Consider the following 13,905-nt stretch of genomic DNA (forward strand, 5'->3'; position numbering starts at 1 on the left):
GTAGTAGTATATTCAGTTTACAGTGTGTGTGTGTGCTTAGAAAATTAATTACTTTTAATTTTTAATTAATTAACTTTTATTATAATACTGCAATAGATATAACGTATGGTTTCTAAACTTCCGAGCACGACGGGGTTGTGGTTGGGCGGTCTGCCGGGTTGAATAACTGACAACTACCCGTTTGACTGGTCTAAAACATGATCAAACTTGTTAAAGTTTCAAGGATGCAGGTGTATTTCGATCAGATAACTGCTAATAATAAACTATAACAACCTATTACATTGAATTCTCGAGGAAGTGTTAACGAAACTCTTTGGACAGCAGTGCAGGCGAAGATAAAGAGAGAGAGAGTTAGAGAGTGATAAAGTCAGAGAGAGGAATACGAATATTATGCGTGTATATGTGGTCTGTTAAATTATATCGTGAGATGCAGAAGAACCAGGACGAAGGTCGACTCGGTGGCGACAGCGTGTATAGACGGCGGACTTTATCCATTTTATTATTTTTTTATTTTTAGTGAAAAAAAATTAATTCATCGTTAAACAACGATATCGCGTAGGGCTCAGACGCATAGATGTGCCATGTTATTACGTGATAGGCGCCTAATAAATCTGTTAATAAAAACTGTTAATTTATTTAATTTTAATTTACTTATTTTTTGCAACAGTATTTTCAAACATAATGTTCACGCAAATTATCAGATGTTTACACGTGCTTGAAAAGTGCAGCGTCATACAAGTTTCTTTTTTTTAAAAAAAAAAAAAGTGTTAATTAAATATCTTATTACAGTCCATATACTTTTGAATCAATATGCAAATTTGATTAAAACAATAAAAATACTGTGGTTAGAATTGTTTATAAGGTAAATAATAATTTTTTTACTCTTGTATTTAATTCTGAGATTTTTCCTACCTGTAGACTTTAATTTTATGTGTTTATACTCCGTGTTTACATTGTACCTATATGGTACAAGTTACCGATTGTCCTCGCTATATAGTAATACTAATAAAGTATAGTCCAAACTTCTATTCCTTATAGTTCTCACGATGGTTTTCCAAGAAACTCGTCCAAATGAAGTGTGTACCAATTATATTTGTGATTTATTGAAATTAATATTATGCGTTACGTATTAATATACCTAGTATTGACAACAGCATTATTAGTTATGCCTAGGTAACTCGTTTGCCAAGGTGTTTTACGTATTTATGTTTTTATGTTCGAATAATGCGTACCTATGACTCTATACTCTTAAAACAATTTTAACGACCGGACAACATTATTATTGTAAAAACGTGTAGATAATAATAACGATGTTATACACTATTACACCTTAAACAGGTATAAAGTATAAACGCAATATATCTAATATTGTAATTAGAAAATCGTATCTAAAATTTTGATAAACTAAATTGTATAGATTCAACTTATAGTATAGAAACATATATAAATTAAATATTAAACGAAAATACAAACCTATTAAATATTGTATGTAATACGTACCCATAATTATAGTATATATTATTATTATATTTAGGTATATTAATGATTCGCCCAAAGACTATTCTTCATACATACAAGTTACTCAAAGCTATAATAGTTATTCTATACTTATTGATAAATCAGTATACATGAATAGCTAAATTTTTTTTTTAAAAGTCACTAAGTAAACTCTGATAACGATGCAATATAAAAACATCAATCCGTGTCGAGCAAATACATAAGCTAAATTCTCTTTGATGTCAGCTACACATCAGCTATCGCCGGCTGACAATGCGAAAAGAAAAACAGTATCGTCATCGCCGAAGAATAAAATGCAATAAGGAAAATCCTAGTATGTTATCGTAATACGCAATCTATTACTTTTAAAATATTTGAGTGTTTTATAATTACAAATATAATATTAACTTTTAACAGGCATTTTATTAGCTGCAGCATGTTAAATATCGTCGTCTTCTTCTTGTGGATTTCGGCCGTTAAGACCAACCTTCTTAACAACTATATAGCTAAGTCATCGGCGTAGGCCTATGGTCGTGTTACTCAGCGTGGTCTCCGTCAAGCACATTTGTTTCTCTAATTTAAAGAGAATGGCGGGAAGAGCTTCTCCCCATTACTAAAATATAAGTTGAATATATACCTACGTTTATATACTTAAAAATGGGTCAATTTTATAAAATATAATATTATTTGCCTCTCTATATAAAATTAGGCGTCTACCTATGAGGATAATATAATATAACGTCGAAAATGTTTTCTCCGATGTAGTGTAATATTGTTTTATACCAACTAGTTACGGTATAGGTATATAGTGTATATAGGATATGATAATGAGCAAAAAAATACACACGTATTATTTAATAACGAGAAATACGGAGGTAAATCGTGTATGCATATTAAATATATTCGTAAATCTGACGGACACCGTGTAGGTACCTGTGCATAAAGGCGATGTGAAATTGCGCTCAGAGGTCGTCCATACTGTACTCGTATACATATAGGTACACTCTTTATATATATATATTAATATGTATTAATTGTATAATTTTGTTGTGGTGTACGTATATATATATATATATATCGGCGAGTGCGCCACGCGCGTATATAATAATAATGTTATATTATTATTATTATTATGTACCCGCGAGTGAGTGCACACGTCGTGTCGATCGCAATACGATCACCTGACGACCCGCCGAAAATGGCGCTTAACAACACTATCGTCTGCAATATACCATCGCGTGCCCGGCAAACGTCCGTAAGCATTACTTACACGTCCCTGTACACGGTCGACAGACACACACACATCATAATAAATATATGTTTATATAATATAGGTATATAGGTATATATCGTATATTATAACCCGACCCCACGCTTGCGGTAAACACAACATATTTACACACACACTCCACTACGCTGACATTATTCCGACATTTTCACCGATGTGTCGCGTACGTATTATAATATATAAAATATATATAACGACGACGATGATGATGACGATAGTAATAATAATAGCGTATCTCTTAGCCGTCGCCGCAGTCTCTCTCGGCAGTATAGTCGGGTATCCGCAGTCGCGTCAGGCGCCCCTTACACGCGCGCGTATACATCACTTTTTCGTGTCACGACAATAATATAATGTTTTTTAACATTATAATAATACTCGCCGGGGCGGCAGTGCACACGTTTTCTGCGCGGACTCGATACATATTTTACGTACGTCGCGCGTAGTTTTCCGTAGAAATCAAATCCGAACGGATTGATCGCCGTCGGTGTTCGTATATATAATACGGTTCGCCATATATACCGTACAATATAATATTATTGGGGTGGTCGGTCCGCGAGTGAAAAATAAAACGTTTTTACCTTCCGACGTAATAATAACAATGTAGATAATCGTATATATACGTTTTAACTTAATAGAATATTCGCGTGATAATATACAGACGGTAGGTCGACGTTCTTCCGCGATACCGCCGTCGTGCACACACGCTATACGCCGAAATCGTAATAATTATTATTCGCGACCGGACCGTGTATATGATTTATGGTACACGATAATATCGCCATTATTAAAGTGTTTTTTGTCACGACCGTCGGTGAAATACATAATATATAATTTTCACATAGCATATACATATAGTTACACGCGCGTTACATTATAATATAAACTCATCCGGCCCAACGCTATCGCGCCGAACAAGGTCGTTATTATTGAAGATCAAGGTCCGCGACGTTAAAATTGTATTATTTTATAATATGTTTTAACTCTTTTATTATTTCTTTGTTTTTTTTTTCCTTCTGATTCTCGTTATTTATTTTATCCACTTGTCGCCATAAAATATTCACAACCAAAGGGGTTGTCCGTGAACTTCACTAGTATTTTGCATTTCCCCGTTTGTTTTTTTTTTTTCTGTTTTATTACAGCAAAAAAATCCCGACGTGTTGTCCAGCCGCCGTTTGCCATGACATCGACGCTGTACAATAAGATTGGGCTTATACCCAAACAAAAACCGATTAGAGTAATGATAATGGGACAGCCCGGCGTGGGGAAAACTGGTAAAACACATAATAATTAATTCCTATTGTGACCATTTTTTTATACAACCGTTTAGACCGTTTGGTCGTCATTTTATAATTGTATATTAAAAAAGAGATTTATAAATATATAATATGTTCTACAAGGATACGCATTTTCTGACTCATATACATATACCTACCTATATTGTATACAGATATATTATGTGGATAGAATGTGTATACACCTTTTTTACCGTCTCGTATATTATAATATTTTATGTGTATTGCAGCGCTATTAGTGAGGTTCGTGACGAAAAAATTCATCGGTGACTACGACCCCAATCTAGAAAAAATGTACACGTACCAAGTGTGCATGGAATCGGAAACGGTCAACTTTGAAATATTAGACACCGCTGGATACGTACAAGACGTAAGAAAACGCCCGTCGTTTTTCTAAAATCTTTTCGTTTTTTATAAGCTTGCCAATTGATGACGCCTGTCGATTGTATTAGAAATCGTGCAACTTGGAAATGAACATGCGTTGGGCCGACGTGTTCATATTGGTATACTCCATTACGGACAAATGTTCGTTCGACGATTGCAGTAGGCTCAAGTTTTTGATTAACTACAACAAAAAGAAACGTCGCCTCTCCACTAAAGTAAGAATTAGGCGAAAACCATTTAAGCCACCACTGATACTATAATATAATACATAATAACAGCTATTTTTTATACGCAGTATACACGAATACGTGATATATAACATTATGACGTATAACGTAATTATTTATTGACACGGATGACCAAACTATATAGAATAAAATATTGGTAGATATTATATACCTATATACAGTATATACGAAAGCATAAAAATAAAAATCTTAGGTACAGGATTATCACTACGTAATATAGTATATATTAATGTAAGAATATGTTGCATTTAATTGACCCACATCAATGTATAATATAATTAAATATCTATCTAGGTACTAAGTACCTACCAATTTTCGATAATATTCTAATACCAAATACGTACAGCAGATACACGAAACGAGATGACTTTCGACTAATATTAATCTCAACAAAAAAGATATGTTTACAAAAATATAAATGTTAAAGCGATCTAATTAGTATTTTATTTATTATAGTTTTTAAGAGGTGCAATATGAATAAATTCAATTCACAAATTAAGTATAATTTAAAATTTTGGAGAATGAGCTGGGTACGAATTTATAAAATTCCAGCATTTCGGAATACAATATTGTTCTAAAAATATAATAATATTATAAAAATACAATATGATTTTGCGTGAATATACATTCAAACGTATAGTAGTATAGTAGATAGTACGAATAAATATATTTATACAAATACCGAATACCTGAATTACGTATTATAAATATGTGTCGGGATGATTTTTTAAACGTAATACTACATTTTTACATAATTTGAAGTTTTTAAACAATAATATTTTTCAATAAAATTAAACTTTTTATATTTTCCGTCACAAATGTGAAATAGATTGTTGGTGCTTACCAACTTTTACTATAACTGAAAATTTGGCTTAATAGGTTTCGGTTTGAAAAAGTTATTTTTTTAAGATGAGCCGAAATATTTCCCTTTTAAATTTATGATGTATCCCACTACTAGTTTAGATGGTTTCCGCTTTCGCAGTGAAATGTTCAAATCCGAAAATCTCCCTCAACATTTTAATATAACTGTCTACTTGGAGGTAATTTTAATTAAAAATTAAAATATAATTAATAAAATGGATTTAAAATTGTTAAAACGATTATTTGATGCGAACTTTTATCAAATATTTTAATCGTGTAATATAATATACCGTTAACGTAGTTGTTCATCATACAATGTCCTAACATGATTTTATATTACAAATAATTACTTAATATGGATGGAAAATTTGAATTATTTTTATTAATATTGGTTTGGTAGCGAACTGAATAGAAGCGAAAACCATTTCAGCTCACCTCAATAAAATATATATTTTTTTAATGGGAACCAAGTCAGAGTCAACTAGGACTTTAAGGTTGAAAATGGGTGTTCTCGGTATGTTATTGTACGAACGATCACATTAATATTATGATATACTTTAATTATATTATTATAAATAATACGCTATACCTATTATTATAATAATAATTTATAATAGGTATTATGTAACCACGTATGTACTATCGAACTATCGGAACATAGATAAAATTGCAAGCAATCAAGATGATGATAATAACCACCTACTATATTATTTACAAAAAGTACTGTTGGTAAAAGAGATTGATAGCTGGTTGTTACCTATCGTTATTAATTTATTGTTAACTATATACCTACTGATGAATAACTAGTATATTATATAAAAGTCATTGTTGACTAATTAAAACCATTTTTACTATAATTATTTCTGGTGGTTTTTTAACACTTACAAGACAATACTATACATTTAGCCATTTAGGTAATTATACAAACTGGCATAAAATATATAAACATTGTTATTATTTGCACTTAATCATTATAATCACATTACCTATAAATTCCCATATGTTAGTAATTGTATACTGCTTTTTAGTGAGTATACCCGTAACCGACAGTTTATCATAAATTATTATACTCTAAGGTTTCTTTAATCTTTATATCATATAAGTGTAGTGTATATATATATTTTGGATTTTTCACTTCAGTGACCAAATATTTTCCTTTTCCTTACAAAAACTGGTTTGCCTAATATTTGTTTTAATTAGATATTTTATTTATGAATTTAGATATTCTCATATATCCTACAATAATATTTATACGTGAGTGCAAATTTTAATTTTTAAAGGTTTCTTATTTGTACCATACTTTGTATTCTTATTGAGTAAATCCGTCCATCGTAGCGTCGTAATACTCATAATAGTTTTGGAAATCATCAATATATATTTTTTATAATAGACACCTAGACATTATATTAAAATATTATTTTTTATAATTTGTGGTCTTAAGATTCGGACACATGATACATTTATCATTCATGTGTGATGTGTATATTATTCCGTTCCATTTATCATTATTTATTTTAATTATATGAATATAATTATATTAATTTAGTAGTACAATTTCGTACATCTACTATATTTTGTATAGTTATACTATAATAGCCTAGAAGTATTAACTAAAGCATTTATCACATATTATTTATGTCTGTTATTTTGGTGTGTAATATTGCATTATTACTGAATAAATTACTCCCTATGGCTGGCCTTAAGCTCTAGGTACCCATTACGATATTAATTAATACAATTACTAAAATTACTTCCTATGGTTACATACCACATTAATACTTACCTATAGAGAATTATTTTCGTTGAATTTTTATTTATTTTATTTTTTTAATAAATTTGAATATTTTTAATATAATATAGCACTATAACTATTAGCTATCTCATTCTAGCATCTAAATTCAACAAAATATGATTCCATAATAAACTATATAATCATTTAAATCCACTCATATAAAATGCATTTTCTCTATACCTACACAATACAACCCTCGACTGAAAAGAAAATGGTCCAAAGATCTTTTAACTTAGTTAATATTCATACTCAAATTTATAAAATAGATTTTAGATTATTTATTAATGTTATTATTATACTTATGTATATATATATTATATTTATAAATTAATATCAATGGATATTTTCTTCACTCATGTTTTCCTCATTTCATTATTTTTTTCTCTTTTCATCAAATTTACTTATTAAATTATTTAACTTAGATTGTAAAAAAAACTATTTTAATAAAATATATATATAAATATAGCTAAAAAATGTAATAACTTTGACATTTTCTTAAACTTTTGTTTTTATCATAATATAAATAATAATAAAAAAATAGGATACATCTTTATTATACAGTCGGTCTTGAATATAAGTATTTTTGTTATTGATTAGATAGCTGTAATTAATGTACCTATTACATTCTAATTTAATGATAAATTATTATTTAAAATTACGAAAAACAATTCCGGGTGTAAACAGCCCCGTATCCTATATATATCGAAGAATATTTCATAGTACCTATATAATTATATTGCAAATAGTAATTTATTTTTTTTTATAGAAAATACGGTAGATTGAACGAATTTTTTTTGCCAAAAACAAATAGTTATGTCGTATATAATTATAATAAACTTTTATTTTTGTCAAAAACAAATCGCATACATTAATTTACTTTAATTGACGGGACAAGTCCTTATCATAAGTTATAAAAACCCACAATATAATATTCGATATAGGACATAGGTATGGGTATAAAATAATAATAATCCAATTTAACATAATAACATAAGCACATAAGCAACTAAACAATTTTTTATTACAAAAAGTAACAAAGGCAGTCTCCTCTTTATTCCTCTAAGACCCTAATCCTAAAATAAATAATTCTAACAAAACTAAAAGCAAAATAAACTCTGAAACTATGCATTTTCACGAACACATCCCTTAATATGTTTATACATTTTAAAATTGATATGATACAATATAATTAAATACACTTATCACAAATATGTATTAACTAATTATTTATGTACAACTCACAAAGTATGCAATTTTAATTGCTATAATATTTTGAAATACTGTCTACCTTATTGTAATAATATTGTCTCAAATAATATGAAATGCAAATATGTATATTTACTGCAAAAGAACTGGATTACTTCATGTATGTACTCACGTAAACGTAATACAGTAAACAATAATATTTATTGATAATCTAATAACGGACCTGATCTCAAGGATCATCCATTTGACGTGCCAGTGATACTAGTCGGTAACAAAGTGGACCAACAGTATGATAGAATGGTAACGTATGCTGAAGGTCGGAAACGTTGCCAGGAACTTGGGTGCGTAGCTTTTCATGAAATTTCAGTGCGAGAAGATGTCGATCAGGTCTGTGAAATTTTTACATAGTTTTAAAATGATATGATTATAAACATTCTTATTTTGATTTATATATATTATAGGCATATGCGGTATTTAAAGAAGCGTTCACATGCTGGAAATCAATGTCTAAAAATCCAAAACTTAAACGTTCTTCTTCTGATCACGGTGCAGAAGCACTCTTCAATTCGGCTTCTAGATTTATAAGTATTTACATTTTATCAATTTATTTAATACATATAGGTATAAAAAGTAATTTTTCCCTTAATTACACAAATAAAATTTACAAATTTAAATTTCATAATTACAATTTAAGAAATTGTACAAATAACAAATACAAAAAAATCTTATATCTATATTAACTACTAAGTGTCAGAAATACAAATATTAAAAAAATATGGTTCCTATAATAAACGCAAGACATTAACCGATTAACCACCCAACGGAGTCATTACACATGTAGTTAATGGGGAAATGAGTAACATAAAAGGAAACAAAAGAAAAAAGAGAATTTTTATTGTTTATGAATAGGTATAATAAATATTTTATGTAAAAACTGTAGGTATATTATAATATAGGTATAGCTATTAGTCTATTAGAATTGGATAGATCAGGGGTGGTAAATCCTTAGCATACGTGCCTAAAATTAGATGTTGTAATGTTATTTTTTTTCTTATTTTTTTACTTAATAAAAAAAATATATTTAAAATAATACGTATTTCGTATTTTTTTTATATTTATATTTATTTTATGGCATACAGAAAAAAAATTTAAAAACCGGGTAATTTTTAGCACGTGACGTTAGAAAAATTTGCCATCCTCTACCCTCTTTTTGATTTACATTACTTTTTTTTAAATCTTTGACTTATAAAGTTTTTTCTATCTTAAAAATTGAGTGGTTAAGAATGTATTAAAAATTATACGAATTAGTACAAATCATACAAAATTACTCAGAGGTTAACTTGGGTTTTATGTACTGCATACAGCATTTAATATTATATAAATAATATAAATATATATTTATTTTTGAAACTCTCTCCAATCATGTGTAGAGAAATACATTGTTTTTAATCGTATTCTTCCTTCTTAAGTTCAAACTTAAAACATAAAATTTTTTAAAACAAAATTAACTAATAAACTTTTTAATTAAATTTGATACTTTGTATGTGACTAAATTATTTGTAATAAAAAAAAAAAATTAAAAATACGAATTATAATAAGCAAAACATTACATTTTATTATTCGCAGTAGGTATTTATTATTTATTTTTATTTTTTTATTACAAACAATTTTTTTTGGCGTATACGAAATTAATTAAAAAGCTTATAAGTCAAATATGTTTAAATAAAAAAATAATGTGATTTATGTTTGAACTCAAAAAAAGAGTGATTCATTTCACTAAGCATGCCTGAAAAAAATTTCAAAAATAAGTAGAATATTAAATGCTGTGTGCAATACGAAAAACTTATTATACGAAAATTGAAGGTCATCCAGCTGAAATATTTAGTGTTATACCTTAAATCGTGATCATACTATAAACTATGTATATATATATTAAACTGATGAAAGTTAATTTTGTTATTAAAGCAGGTAATAAATACAATATTTGTAATTATAATGCGTATAAAATGCGTAGTTAAATAGATAATAATATTATAGGGATTCTGATTAATATTTAATGTTACATTTATTATAATAGTATTATATTATTTATCTGAAAATTCTAAGCAGTGAGCATCATATTATGTAACTATTTTTCGTTAAACTTGAATATTAATTTCTATAGTTGATAGTTTAAAATATTTTATATGGGCAATAAATTAAATCTACTATAAAATCTAATGTTTCGTAATATTATCGTCATACGCTTCAATGTTTATAATAAACTACGTAGGTATATATTTATATAGTGGCCCGGTTGTGTTATGATGCGAATTATTAATTATTTTAGCAACTAAATTTTGGTAGCCTTACTAGCAGTGGCAAATAAATCATCTATACTGATCCCGAGAAAAAAATTGGAAAAAAATTATGCAAGTTCATAATAATAATAATATATTAAGTTCTTATATTTTGTTTTTCAACCACTTATAAGTTAGGTATTGTATTAAATAGGTATGTACATTACGGTTAAATCATGGTCATCGCATTTAAACGCATACGCCATGTAAAAACCTAGCCTACACGCCTACACATAAGTTATATCGTCATTATAATATACCATCTTCATTTCAATAATAGATGTATACGATTTAATTATTAATTTGCGAAAGAATAAAAAAAATAATATAGATACAAAACACACTAACAGATACATTAACTGCGTGTGTATAAATTCGTGTCGTAAACAATCAGTTATTTAGACTTTACAGACATTAGTCATACACTCATACATGATAAATCGGTGTACCTACACATTATAATATATTAATAACAAGTCATTTTCTCAGATTTTTAATAGTCCTCGTTAAAAAATTTAAAAAAACACATTATCTAATAATAGTAGGTTCCTATATAATTGGTTATACGTATTTGCGGTGGTTAATAGGGGGAGAGGGTGAGGATTAGGTGCATAAATATGTACTGTTATATTAATTATATAGTTATTGCTTTTTAGATTTTTCGCGAAGACCATTATGATGTAGTATTCGCTTAAGTGTAAAAATGGAAATTGTTTAGTTATATACCGTTAAATCTACCGAGCATTTAAGTATCCTGTGAATTCCTGTAGACAGTCGAGGTAAACTTAGAACTATTCAGAGCGTGCGGTTCGTGGCCAGTAGCTCACTCTCTTTATATGCAACTATTTTGAGAATATCAACATGGTTAACCCTTGACTTTAAGCTTTAACCAATCTGCATTGTGGTATACCGAGATTCTTTTAATCAGATACGAGTCAACACGGATAGTGCATACTGTTATCATAATTATGTGGCACAAATAGGGAAAGTCGGGTAGATTTATCCCTCTCCTCCAAAAACTCAACAAGCCCCCTCAAACAATATAATATAAACAACGACCTATAATATAGGCACTATATATTTGTAGATTTTTCTCGAATTCCTTCTTTAAGTTTCTAGCTTTGTCTATTAAATTACTCTTATAAAAAATATTAAGAGGCTGAAACACCCTCCACATAGAACTTTGAACATTTGCGCCACTGCCATTTTTAACAATCACAATACATTGCAACACAAACATGTTATATATATATATTATTATTTATTATATTATATGATGTATTTATCGATATATCGTTAAAACAACGCAGGTTGGCCGCTAGTGTTCGGCGATAGCGCGTGCAGTTCGTCAAATCGGACAGAAGACACTCCGGAGTTCCGGGCCAGGGCTTCGACGGAGGGACACATCCGGTCAAGCGCGACGGGTTACCGGTACCGGCCCACGCTGTCGGCAAGAGGAAGTATTTGCTGCTACTTGAAGAAATGAGAGTCAACGCCGTCGCGCGTATAAACAACACGCACGTAATACTACAACGTATTTTATATTAAGCTATAGGTATTATACATATATATATATAATATATGTCGCGAATTCGCGAGTGGCATCGATAATATTGCCCTGATGTACAATAAAATATATATGATATGACACCTGCAACGATGTATCGTGTATAATTATGCGTTAATACACGTATATATAGTTATAATTATAATATATCATTACATAACTTATGTACTTATGTATGATTAATGTATATTATAACGATCACGTGTTGTCGAAAAAAATGAACGATTTTATTGACTCGTATATACACGTGTAGACAACAAATCGAATTCCTACACAAAATTAACTAATAACTACAACACGCCGACCACGCGCATGAGTGTTATTATAACGTTAAGACGAGATTACAGTTGATCTATATAATATACATACACAGCACACGCACTTGCTTATAGATAATCTAAGGCGGGGTAATTATTTTACGTTAATATCGATCTTTGACCAATAAATGTATCGAACCCATTCGTTTTGCACGACAAAACATTTAAAGTTTTAGATTTTGATAATTCTTATTCGTTATAAGAATTAAAATATTATATCAGACTACGAAGATAGTATAAGGCTTTATAATATTATGTTGATTCTCGATGACTTCATCGCCATTGACCATAATAATTAATACCTATAGGAAAGAATGAAAGATAACAATAAGATTAGCGATTAGGTACGTATTAACAATGCTCGAAGAACTGCTTATTCTCATATGGTATAACTACTTAATATTGATATATGTTATGACGAAGGCCCAGATTTTTATGCAAATGCAATAAATGCATATTGTTCAATTTATCTATAGAATAACTTTCATTAAAACACTCAACATTTCGTAATGTGTTGAATCTATGGGTAATTTTTTTATCACGTTTAATTGAAAATGACTGTGAGCTGTATATTTCTGTATAAATGCATACAAATAACGTTTAAAAAAAAAATAATAGGTAAATTCAATTTATTTTTATTTTGCTCTGATTTACAAAATTAATTATATATGTTTTTTTTTATTTAGCTCGGTGTAGCTTTCTGTTATGGTAAGAGTTAATAATAAAATAGAACAAATAATATTAAGTCAATACATTTAATGAAAATTATACAAAGTTAATTCAAAACGTCCAAGAACCATTTAAAGATTTTTCAATAAAAAAAATAACTTGTAGTAATGCTATACTTACTGCTAATTTCAATTTTTATAACAGAAATCACCATAGGTACGAATCGAAAAATCAGGCACTAATTTCAGAGAAACTTTCACTAAATTGTAAAAGGATATTTCGGTTTAAATCATTGTAATGATAAAAGAAAACATCAAAATTTGAAAGAAATTTTTCAAAATATCATTTTGTTTTGTTTCGTTACGTTTTTTCAATCATTTGCTATTTTTTATAATCTCTTAATTCTTATTAATTATTTCCAATTTTTGGTATGTGCATGGTGCCT

The 13,905-nt window shown here is 28.7% G+C and overlaps 1 protein-coding gene across 3 annotated transcripts; it reads left to right on the top strand.

The window, feature by feature from the left end:
- Nucleotides 1–473: 473 nt before the first annotated feature.
- Nucleotides 474–12,564, top strand: LOC132922254 (ras-related and estrogen-regulated growth inhibitor). Of its 3 annotated transcripts, XM_060985669.1 has the most exons (7): nt 1,566–1,831; nt 1,915–2,752; nt 4,308–4,447; nt 4,530–4,676; nt 8,803–8,955; nt 9,030–9,153; nt 12,218–12,564. In XM_060985669.1, exons 3-7 carry the CDS (start codon nt 4,370–4,372, stop codon nt 12,391–12,393), a joined length of 678 nt encoding a protein of 225 aa, XP_060841652.1. In that variant the 5' UTR covers nt 1,566–1,831; nt 1,915–2,752; nt 4,308–4,369; the 3' UTR covers nt 12,394–12,564. The 3 variants fall into 3 exon arrangements, with proteins under 3 accessions (XP_060841653.1, XP_060841652.1, XP_060841651.1); XM_060985670.1 differs by lacking the exons at nt 1,566–1,831; nt 1,915–2,752 and adding an exon at nt 474–862; XM_060985668.1 differs by lacking the exons at nt 1,566–1,831; nt 1,915–2,752 and adding an exon at nt 2,819–4,056.
- The last annotated feature ends 1,341 nt before the right edge of the window (nt 12,565–13,905 follow it).

Source organism: Rhopalosiphum padi, chromosome 2, assembly GCF_020882245.1.
Source record: "Rhopalosiphum padi isolate XX-2018 chromosome 2, ASM2088224v1, whole genome shotgun sequence".
Classification (NCBI taxonomy): Eukaryota; Metazoa; Arthropoda; class Insecta; order Hemiptera; family Aphididae; genus Rhopalosiphum; species Rhopalosiphum padi.